The sequence below is a fragment of the Archocentrus centrarchus genome, chromosome 14, assembly GCF_007364275.1.
Source record: "Archocentrus centrarchus isolate MPI-CPG fArcCen1 chromosome 14, fArcCen1, whole genome shotgun sequence".
Lineage (NCBI taxonomy): Eukaryota > Metazoa > Chordata > Actinopteri > Cichliformes > Cichlidae > Archocentrus > Archocentrus centrarchus.
In genome coordinates, this window is record NC_044359.1 from 18501950 (window position 1) to 18513868 (window position 11919).

The 11919-nt window shown below is 40.2% G+C and overlaps 1 protein-coding gene across 1 annotated transcript; it reads left to right on the top strand.

The window, feature by feature from the left end:
* Positions 1-39: 39 nt before the first annotated feature.
* Positions 40-10555, top strand: faxdc2 (fatty acid hydroxylase domain containing 2). The gene is made up of 9 exons (XM_030746066.1): positions 40-132; positions 1114-1157; positions 2824-2921; positions 3610-3713; positions 4644-4765; positions 6269-6474; positions 6920-7025; positions 7571-7737; positions 9359-10555. Exons 1-9 carry the CDS (start codon positions 108-110, stop codon positions 9513-9515), a joined length of 1029 nt encoding a protein of 342 aa, XP_030601926.1. The 5' UTR covers positions 40-107; the 3' UTR covers positions 9516-10555.
* Positions 10556-11919: the final 1364 nt, after the last annotated feature.

The window sequence follows — 11919 nt, forward strand, 5'->3', positions numbered from 1 at the left end:
CAAAGATCCAGCCAATGAGAAGTCGCTCGTTGTTGTAAATAAACTGCTGCTGTCTACAGCTGCTGTACAGAGGCGGCCGGAGCGGGACTGAGAAACTGTGGGCAGACATGGCGGTGGACACAGCAGCCAGCGGTAAGTCAGCACATGATTTAACGCAGAGTGGAGTCGGGTATGGTAAGTGTGTAAAGCTGGGCACAGCTTCTTTTTTCTGGCAGGCCTAGTGATGCGAAAACAAAAACACCTGGTGCGTTCAGGGACACACGGTAGAGCTCCCAGTCGGTATATAAACACTCTATAGCGCTCCTTTGAGGTGCACACCTGAGTACTAACTTAGCTGAACTAACGATTATTTTGGATATTTATTATTAAACTACATGCCTGTTAGTTTTAGTTAAATAAAGAAGTTATAATAATTTAGGTCAACACAATGCACCTAAACTTGGACGTTCAGTCTCACGAACAGTCACGAATAAAATAAATTAAAAAAAATCATTCTACAATTATTAAAATACCGATTAAGCAGAAACTTTAATATACATTTGACATGTCCAACTTTATTCATCACACAAAAGATATATTTTTCTGCAAAAAGAAAGGGGCAGAGTGGATATAGGGCAGGCTGATCCCCAAGAATTTGACGAAAAACGTCCACACTCGAATAATAGGATTATATTTAATCCTCCTGTGGTACAAATTTGCACAAGGCTACACTGCATTCAAATTATTACTGTACAATGGAAAGACATAAAACAGTTTGAGACAAAAATGTATGTATTAATTTACAGTTTTTGATGAAAAATGGGCAGAGACAAACTGAGGTTAATTTATGCATTTATTTTTCTTAAAATTAATGATAAAAATATAATTTAAAAAAAACAAAACATCCTGCTGTTAAACACCACCTTCCTTTCAGAATAAGCAGAGGAACGTTATATTCTTTAATCTTTATTGTTCTTTGATTAGTTATTTTAAGATGGTACACCTTCTTAGGATTTTTGCTTCCAAAATCATAGTATGACTGAATTTTAAAATTTGCTTTAATGTGCAGTTTTTCTAAATATTTTCTGTAGTATTTAAATGTTTTTAAATCTTTATGTATTTTTGTGTTTTCAGGTGTGAGGAAAGCTGAGGAGAGAGGAAGCAGCAGCAGCCGGCAGGTATGAACAGGTCACCTTTGCAGCCAAACCCTGCTTTTATTATCATTCAGCAGAAACGATTCACAAGTGGCATAAACAATACATCGAGCTGTGGACAACACAGGCACAGCTCTTGGCCTGTCATGCATTACACTGTTTTCTTTCTTAGCCTTTTTTAGATAGGGGAGGTTGTTATATGTATGTTGTAAACAACATAAAAATATTGCAGATATTTTGATGTGTGCGAAGCTTCAAATGAAACCTGCCTCGTGTTGCCCTAAATTCCTCGAAATTTCTTTTTATGTACCATGTCATGAGCCAAAGCACACACTGAAGCTGATGTTTGGCTTGTACCCTGTGTGCTCATTAAAGTTCAGTAATGTTTGCTTGTGAATCCTTTAAAAAACTCTCTGAATCTTTCAGCTTTCCTATGGACTAAACACAAATCAGATTTAGTCTTATTTAGTTATAATATTTCAGAAGTGTCTGGTTTTTCTGTATACGTTACTTGTTCTTGTATATTTTTTTAAGAACACGTTTAAAGGTGTGATTTGTATTTTATAGCTACAAACTGATATATTTAATTAGGAATCTTTCCATCTGACTGCATTCCTCTAACTGTGACTCCACTGAGACTTTTTCTGTTTGGTGTATGTTGGTTACAGCAGGCTTGACCTGATAGACAAGTTCCTTTCTTTTTTTTTGAACATTTATAGAGCAGGTAGGCAAAAGCAAATAATAGATTGTGCACAAGATTATGAGAAAAGGAGTGTTTTGATCTGTGAGGCGGTAGCGACGGTTCTTGTGGTCATAGGGGCAGAAAAGCAGAATGAGGGCGTACCTTCCCCAATGATAGCTGTTACTTCATTTCCTGGAAAATGTATGGGTAATAAATGTAGTAAAGTAAATGTCCTCTTCGGGATTGATACACAAGGAAGCATCTGTGTATTTGCATCTTGATTGGATCTCTAAAAATAAGTAGCCGAGGCCTGAGACCGGCACGGCATTTGTGTAACATTGTTCTTTTGGTTGCCATGGCTTGAACGAGGGCAGCTGGGGTAAAAAGCTGGCATTTTAGAGGGTCTGGTGAATGTGACATCAATCCCTGGGCTTAATTCCTGCTGAGTGAACTGATCTGCCTTTCTCAGTGCCACTGCCTCATATTTCACTTTTATTAGTTGCGCTGTTAGAGCCATTGTGCACACTGGCTGAGTTTAGGATTCAAAGTTTTTTTGCATGTTTAGGAAGTACAAATTTTGCTATACCTTTGGCCAAAATATTCTATTCGATGACTGAAAATGCACTATAACTATAGGCTGAAAACACCTGAATTTAAAAATGAATAATTTCATATTTTCATTGTGGTCCTCTGTCCACACAGTAACTTAAGATACACAGAGAGGTTTCAGAGTCTCATTACTGTTTCCTTCCTGCTGCCTCACATTCTGGGTTATTAACTTCACTGGAAATCCCACACTCAACTTGAAGCATTCAGACCCACAGTGTTCTCATCCTCCTGGACAGATGCTCTCACAAGTTTCAGTAACAGTCTCTCTGTTGTTTTTGAGACATTTCTGCACCGTGAGAGGTTTCTGTGGGAAATGCTGATAGAGCTCGTGAGATTGCACTCTTATCGTTGAAGTAACAGAGGGGTTCAACACAATGCTGTTTCTTTTTCTCTGCCCAGGAGGGCCCTGGAGGCCTGTGGGACTCTGTGAAGAAAGCTGCGTTTGTCATTGGATCTGGAATCTTATTCTTGGCTGCATTCGGAAACTCCCTGACATGGTATGATGTCACATCAACAAATCAATTTGTCCTGACAGATACCTGAGGAGTGACATTGCCAGGTTCTGAGAATATGCAGAGTAGAAAGGGCAAGAGTGGCAGGAGAAGGAATTAAACCAAACCGATGAGCACAGGATGGGAGGAGCAAGGGCAGGTTGGTGCAGAACAGGACTAGTTAGACTATAGCAGGGCAGGAGGTGTAAGGTGTAACTTAAACACAACATTACATGAAATTATTAAATGACATCACCTGAAATTATGTTACATACAACTCTTTTGTTTCTTTTTTCTAAATGAGTGAGGGAGTCGGGGGGGGGGGGGGGGGGGGGGGGTGAAATGCAGGAAATGGTTTGGTGTGGACTTGAACCTAGACTCCTGCGGTAGACCTGCTATGGGTTCCCTGCTCAACCACGGGAGCTATAATGGCACCACCCAGTATTTCTGCATCGTTTCTGTGGTGATTAGATTTTTGTGTGGCGGGTAGGCCTGGGCTGCTGGACAGGACAGAGCATACAAGCACGGTGTAGGAAAACTCAGTTACACAGGATGGTGCGGGAGAACATTGAAACAGTATAACAAGATTTGACAGGACCACACATCTCACAACTAGGCAGAGGTTTGTCAGTGTGTTTAACATGTTATAAAACTGTTTTATGAATTTGAAACTGAACTATAATTTCTCCTTCAGGCACCTTCAAAGATTCTGGGGAGCTTCAGGAGATTTTTGGCAGAACTTGTGGACCAAGCTGTATGTGGCGTTTGAGGGTCACGATGCTGCTTTGTTTTTCTTGGGTAAGGAATAAAACTGTAGAGTAACGTTGCAAGTGACTGCAGATACTTAATGGTCTTTCATCGTTTTTCATCATTTTTGGTCAAGCTAAGCTCAAAGACTACAGTCCATGCGCTGTTCTGTTGTGAAACACTTGGGTTTCGGTGGTTTCATGGATCCATAGATTTAGTGGGGTTTTTTGTTTGTGTTTTTGTTTTGTTTTTTATTTGAAGGCAGCCAGACGAAAGCTGCCACCACAGAGGAAGTATCATGTTTGGGAAGCACTGAGAACAGTTATTGAGTTCAGTCATGATTACTGCTGTCAGCTTTCACACTAATTATCTCTCAGCTAGCAGCTTTTGCATAGTGGAAAATATTTCTCATTCAGATATCATCTACAGTACGTAGGACATAAGATGCATGTCAGGTAGGGCATGTATTATTACCACTATTTTGAGCACATAACAAACCATACACACTATAATGATCATGCTATTAAAAAATAGCACTCGGAGACTAAATACCATCAACGAGGCTAATAAAGGTATTCATTCGTTCAAAAAGTCAGATATGAGACAATAATATGAGACTCATAATCTCAAAGAATCCTTCCAAAAATTTCTGATATCAGAGGCAGATCTACTCCAAACATTGGCTCAAGTCACACCTTTGGTAATATTTTCATGCAAGCAAAAAAAAAAAAAAAAAAAAAAAAAAAACAGACAAATTGAACCAGTCTCATATCCTCCTTGAAAGAAGGACGTAGACAGCAGGGTGCACTGTTTGCAGTGAAAATTTGATATGAGTTACCCTTCATTACATTGTCATTTTAGAAGATTCTGCCATGGATATGACCTAAAATTTTATCCTTATGTGTGTAATCAAATTAATGTATAATGAAGGTCGAGGTTGAGTCAATGGTTCTCTGACAGTGACCTTGTTTTTCTTAATAGGGACCATGCTTTTTCCCAGTCTGGCATTCTGGCTGTCAAATGCTCTCCTGCTGTGGGTGGATGTCACTGGAAAACCCTCCTTCATCACCCGCTATCGTATCCAGTTGGACAAGAATAACCCGGTAAGCTCCAGGCTCACACTATGAGTGCTTTTACCAGTTATTTTGCCCATATCTTATTTAGATTTTGCACTGCACTGTCTCTGTTTTCATGCTGACTACATAAAATGTACAAGTATGCTTTTTGGGCTTTCATAATCACATAATACCTTTTTTAAATGACTGTAAATTTTCAAAAATAAAAATAGGGCATACTGCTATAGGCCATTGCTCTACTTAAAAGACCATGTAATGTGTGTGTGTGTGTGTGTGTGTGTGTGTGTGTGTGTGTGTGTGTGTGTGTGTGTGTGCAGATGTGGTTGATAACATCTGTAAATGAGGGGGCCCTAAGTGCTCTCCATATCCCCGTCTGACCAAAGTCCGCTAACTGTGTTTGATTAACAGATGTTGTTGAACAGCGCAGAGATAAAGAGTGGCATTACTGATAAGTAGGGGTTACTGTGAAAAGGGTCCACATTAGTAGTTGCTCTGTCAGTGTGCACGCGCTGGAGGCTCACTTAAACTGAACAGAAATGCTTCCAGCCGGTTGATTTCTCTATAAGTTTACAGTCAGTGAGTGTGTTATCCCTTCAGGAATCACTTTGCCCAGATTTGCTTTGTGCTCCGTAAAGTTTGCCACACTTACAGCCTGACATAAATCTCCACAGTGCTAAAATGTTATATCTTTAATGATGAGGTAATCTGTAAAAAGCTGCTGTGATGGTGTTTTTTTTTTTTTCCCCTGACTCCAAGCAGAAATACTGCCGGTCAATGATCAAGAATAGCTGTCTGACCTTGAGCTCTACTAGTCATAAACAAACCAGGATGTGCTGCTATCTAGCAAGATTATAAATTAGGCAAATGTGCTTGTGTAATTTATCAAGTAATATAACTCGTTACTTTAGATTATCTGAATTGAGACTCTGCACGATATGGTCAGAAACCAGAGAAACGAAGTCTGGTTGTGTTTGTGTTTTGGAGAACACAGTTTTCTCACGCTCTAGAAAGTTCATTATGACATGACATGCGTTTGTAGACCAGTTCCAAATATTGGCAGTAAAAGGTTGAATTCCATCACATTCCAAAGCTGCTCTGCTGGATTGAGATTTGGTGTGAAGATCATTTGAGTGCAGTGAACTCACTGTCATGTTCAAGAAACCAGTGACCCATGATTTTAGTTTGTGATGTGGTGCGTTATCCTGCTGGAAGCAACGAAGCTGAAGTTGGTCTGGAAGCAGGTGTACCTGTGTGAGTGGCCAGTGAGTGCATAAAAAATTATTTATAACACGGTTTGCAGCATAAGGATGAGACATGGAAAAAGTGTGTGTGTGTGTGTGTGTGGTGTGTGTGTGTGTGTGTGTGTGTGTGTGTGTGTGTGTGTGTGTGTGTGTGTGTGTGTGTGTGTGTGTGTGTGTGTGTGTGTGAGAGAGAGAGAGAGACTTAAAAAAAAAAGGGGAGCTAGGTAGTTAGAATTTTTGAACTTTTTGAGAGTGTATCCATTTTTGATGTCTTCCATTTGTCCTTCAGGTGGATCCAGCTAAGCTGCACCAAGCCTTGAAGTGTGTCCTATTCAACTACGTAATAATCTCCGGGTCCATGGTGGTGGCCGTTTACTACCTCATGAGCTGGAGAGGAAACCCCTGTGGCCCAGAGCTGCCCACCTTTCACTGGGCCTTGATGGAGCTAGCTGTCTTCTCCATCTCTGAGGAAATTCTCTTCTACTATTCCCACAGGTAGAGAACATTCATTTTTACTTTAAACACCTGTGATGCATCAAAATGGACTATGCAATCAGTGGATAGTTGCCAGTAGATAACCTTTCTTCCTCATTTCAGAGATGGTGGTGATTGTGACACTAACTCTATTCTGATGTTGTGCTTCTTTCATTTTGTCTGCCCCAGTCACTCAGCTTTATAGTTATTTACTGTATTTAATTCACCCTGTTAGATTATGAGTAACAGGACGTGTGCTGAGATCCATATAAACATTGCTTGTAGACTCCTTGTAGTCTGCATATAGCAATGCAAACTGCAGCCTCCTCTGTCGGCATTAATTAAAATGTTTCTTTTGAGCTCAGAGCCTGTGCCAGCACATAGTTAAAACCTCGACTTCTCCCTGCAGCTTCAGATAGGCTGCAGCAGTTTTGTGCATTCATCTTGATTCTTTGGATTTCCTCAGGCTGTTCCACCATCCCGGCCTCTACAAGCATTACCACAAACAGCACCATGAGTGGACTGCTCCCATCGGAGTCGTCTCCATTTACGCTCATCCTCTAGAGCACATCGTGAGTGATCCTCCTCCTGCTTGTCATTACATTTTTCTCTGACATGCTCTCTAGATGTGAGTATTGTATTGCTTGACAATGTGAGAATGACAGTACAGTACATCCCCGCTATGCGAAAATACAGATTATACGTGTTAAATAAAATTAAAGTACTTCTCTCCTCACTGAGCATCAACCAGATGGAGCTATCGCAGATAAATCAGACTGATTTCATTTTCATATCTGAAATCAGGACAAACCAGATCCTGAAAGCACTCACTGAACTCTCAGCCTGTGGCTTTGGTTCCGGATTAAAGTTTAGCACAGTTAGAGTTAAGCGGATCAGTCCCTGAAGGATCTCTACTACTGATTCAGTGTTTGTTTTTGCCAAAATATGGATCCAAATGTGCAGATATCTCCTATTGCATGCACTGACTGCTTTTAACCACAAAGCGTGTGTATCTCTCACCTTAAGCGTGACAGGCGTTTGCTGCTGCATAGGATAAGTTTGTTTCTGTGTGTGCCGAACTTCTCATTAAATGTGCTGTGTTTTTCTGTGCTGTTAGCTCTCCAACATGCTGCCGGTGGTATTCGGGCCAATCCTCCTGGGCTCCCACCTGTCCACGACCTGCTTGTGGTACTGCGTGGCTCTGGTCAGCACCACTATCTCCCACTGTGGATACCACCTTCCCTTCCTGCCCTCTCCTGAGTTCCATGACTTCCACCACCTCAGGTGAGTCTTACATCTTACATTTATATTTTTTGCACTACCTGTCCTGTTCATTTGAAGGTGATATCTAAGGACTCAAAGATTAGAAATTGGTCGTCAAAGTCAAAAATAACCTCACAGAGTACGTTTTTGTTTTTGGTCATCATTCTAGAAATCAAAGGCTAATTGTGATGAAATGTTGCACAAAAGTTAAATGGAAGGAAAAAATGATGAAGTAACAACATTTCATATCCAAAAGGTCAAAGATAATAGGTGTGAACTTGAACCTAATTGGATGGCAAGGTGGTGATTCTAGTTTTATGACTTTCTGTCTGTGTTGGATGCCAGTTCGGTTATCTTGTTTACCACAGGCTGCTCTGATAAGCATCTTCTGAAGACACGTGAAGGTACAAAGAACCTGGTTAGAACCAGCTGAAGCTATTTAAAATTCAGGGATGAAGCTGAAGAAGGTGTAGCTTCTAAAAGGCAAGGTCATTGTGCTGCACTCTTTAGACAGTGTTGCTCAAATAGGAGGAAATAATATACAGCCTGGGAACTATTTCTCATGGGGGATAATACAGATGGGATTAACTGTGTTTAAGGTTACATAACTGTGCGGCTCTGATGTGTTTTAATAGCAGTGGAGTTCTTTGACTCCACACAAATGGCTTATGCAGACAGACTCATTATTATGGGATTTGTTGACAGTTAAATCAATGCAATTACTGAATTATGAATAAAAAACAAATAGCTTTCCATTAATGAATCAAATGACAGTTGAAGCTGTCAAAACAGTGTGTGAGATCCTTTAAAAAAGAACATTGTTATTTCTGCAACACACATTGTCCCTCTTTGTTAACATTTGCAAATGTTGAAGCACATGTGAGTAATGCTCAGTATCATTGTCTACTGTAATGTCTAATTAAAAAAAAAAAAACCTGTTGTAGGTCTTTGTGATTTAAAAAAAAAAAAAAAAGTCACTTCAGAGTATGCTAACATTATGTCACTGTGCAAGTTATCACCGGCAGAATACCAAAATCTGATACAGATCAAAGTCGGGAGTGTATATATAGAATTTGAGGGTCTGGAGGGTTTGCCCAGATCATCGTGCCTAGAACAGGCAGCAGCCTGTCCCAGGAAGAGGAAGAAGAGTAACATTGTGTATTGGTGACACAATGGGAAGATGCAGAAGAGTGCAGAGGATTGGTTGTGGCATATTGTGTTACAATTGGAGGGGAAAAAAATGGGTTTCCTTACATTATGTGCAAATTACATGCAAATGTGAGTTTGCTTCACAAAGTAGAACACAAAACCTTCTGCTCTTCAAATCAGCATCCGAGTTTTCACTTTGAGGCTCAACAGCACGGAGTTATCCGCAGAAAACTGGCAGCGCGGTACAGTACGCTAAGAATTCACGTCAGAGAAAATGTGCAGGACGAGACTGCTGGGAAACTAGAAGATGAGAAACTTCAGTCCATTATTATTTAGAGAAATATTCACTGGATGTTTGATTGAAAGGTTTGGGGTGAGTTGCAGACCTCTGAAGGTTACCTATAGTCGTACTGCTCCATGTATGAGTTGTTTAAAGAATCATCATCTGTGCCAGAATAACAGAATTGTAACAGTTGCTCTCACTCGTCTCCAGGTTCAATCAGTGTTTTGGTGTCTTCGGTATTCTGGACAGGCTCCACGGCACTGACACCAAGTTCCGGCAGACCAAACAGTACGAACGCCACGTCCTCCTCACCAGCTTCACCCCACTGAACGAGAGCATCCCCGACACACCCAAGAAGGGCCAGTGAGGACCTGCGGCCACCGACTCTGATCTAATTCCCAATCAGTTTGAAAATGACTCAGTTTTATTTCGGTCTTTAAAAAGAAAACCAAACACCATTGGACTGTCAGTCTGCCCAGACTCTGCAGTCACACTTTTATGTGCTAGAAATGTGGTCACTGCACTTTAACATACAGGTGCCATTTAGTTTACCTGTAATTTTTTTAATAATTAAAACCCAGAATGAGTCGAGATGAGAATGTAAGCTAAACATATGCAACTCTTTCCTCTCCTTTTTTCTTCTATATCGTCTTGAGATTTGTATTTGATATCTGTATCATTTCATCCTTTTGAATTCCAGGATTTCATTCTGAACTAAAGGTATATTTCACAAGTGTTGGTGATTTAAGCTATACCATATTCAAAGACTTACTTTGATTGACGGGGTGAAAACAGGAGTGGCTCGCATTCTACAGTCTCGCCATTTCCCGGCAATCATTCTGATTCTATTTGCACTTGTGCCCACCGTCTTGAAGGCTTAAATGTTCAACAGTTTGAGGAAACCATGACAATCACACATGGTCTGAACCCCAAGTGCACCCTCGACAGGTGTAAAAGTAGTGACTTACACTGTGAGAGCATGCAAGATGAAAATTTCAAAGCACTTCTGCATTTCAGTGAGCAGATTCCAATTACTTAAAATGTTATGGTAGCAATATAACCCCATGTAATGGAAACTTTCGAGTGGTCGTGTTGCAAGAAAACACTACAAATGTTCTTTTCGTCATGAAACTTACCGTTTAATGTATTCTACTGTACTTTTAATGGGAATAATTAAATCTTAAAAATAGATCTTGCTTTCAACTGGCCTATCCAGACTGTTCTGGTGCATTCACTGACCACTCTGAAAGAAGAGAATTTGTATTCTGTGGCAAAAGACAAGCAATCCATTTGCACGTTGCATATTTGGCACTCATGCTTTCAAATGTATTTTTTTCTAGTACAGAAAAATGGCTGGGATTAATGCAATGTAAAGAATGCACTGATGTGATGGTTTAACATTAAACTCTTAAATAAAAAACGCATGTGTTCTTCTTTCTGTGGCTTTCAAAGACATTAGAAATAATCACATGACAGCTGGTGTTTGAGGTTTTTTTGTGCGTTTTGTGTTTTTTTTTCTTTATTAAAGGAAAAGCATAATTACTACAAATTACAAATAACACTAATAGCGAATCACATCAGCCTACAAAGCAGGTATTATGAATATTAAATGTTATAATACAAGATCTCATTCAAGTATTTTACATTTTTCCATTTTATATATTTTTTTGTTCCTTTTTCCTCATTTTCATCTTTTTTTCCTCATGACAAGCCTAGGATAATGTAATGAACTATTGATGGTTCATATACAGTCATTTCTTATTCATATGGCTTTATGGAACTTTGTCCTGCCCCCCCCCCCCCCCCCCCCCCCCCCCCCCCCCCCCCCCCAAAAAAAGTCTCCAGACATCATAACCAGCCATATTCCTCTGAGCAACAGCACAAACTTAAATGAGACTTTGCTCAGTTTCCTTTCTTGTTTTCGGCTCCTTCTGTACGTCCATCTTTAATCTCTGTGTCCGCACAGCTGGCCAAGTCTGTTTTTTAAAAAAAACAAAAAAAACTTGACCAGCAGTGTAGGCGGTGCCCCCTAGAGTTCATATGGACAGCAGCAGTTGTATGCTGAAAGAGAAGGATGAAAACTCCAAGCCACCTGAATCCCCCAAATGTCCAGAGCCAGGTGATGATCACATTAGAGGGAGGATTATGCGACTGTCCCAGGAAGAACTGCCCCCTCCAGTGGCAGTCTGTCATGTCTGCAGCCACACGCCGGATCACCAATTCAAAGGCTTCACCGGCTTTGGGAAATGCTAGTTTTCAGTTTTGAATTATTTTATAGCTCTTTTTTTATTTTATTCTTTTTTTTTTTTCAGTAAACACTCTGATGCTTCAACTGAAAGTGATCCAAATCTCCCTGAAGATAAACAAAAAAATAAAAACCAAAAAAAAGAGAAAAGAGGAGAGGAAGAAAAAAAAAAAAAAAAACAGCAAATACAGCTTCAATTTGCATTTTCATACAACTCTGAATTTAGAGAAAGAAACTGAACAATGTAACACTGACAAGACACTGACACACACCTCTGGGAACATCAACAAACAGGATGAATTGGAGCAACCCCCCCCCCCCCCCCCCCAAAAAAAAAAACACAGGCACGGGTGTCTGATGCAGTTTCATCTTATAAGCCAAACTTCAGGTTTTTTCCAAACTGAATTCCTCAGAGTACTAGAAGATGTTTATAGTCGTGACTGTAGCAAGAATATTAGCAACAAGCACTCGGTAGGTCAACAGTAAGCAGTTCCTTTCACATGTGCATTTCCACACGTGCATTAAG

What these genes read in the sequence shown, in the direction of transcription:
- faxdc2 (XM_030746066.1), top strand. Translation starts at nt 108, where the DNA reads ATGGCGGTGGACACAGCAGCCAGCG. An exon ending in GGTGGACACAGCAGCCAGCG is followed by an intron (nt 133 to 1,113) that starts GTAAGTCAGCAC and finishes TTGTGTTTTCAG; the next exon opens with GTGTGAGGAAAGCTGAGGAG. An exon ending in CTCATCCTCTAGAGCACATC is followed by an intron (nt 7,026 to 7,570) that starts GTGAGTGATCCT and finishes CTGTGCTGTTAG; the next exon opens with CTCTCCAACATGCTGCCGGT.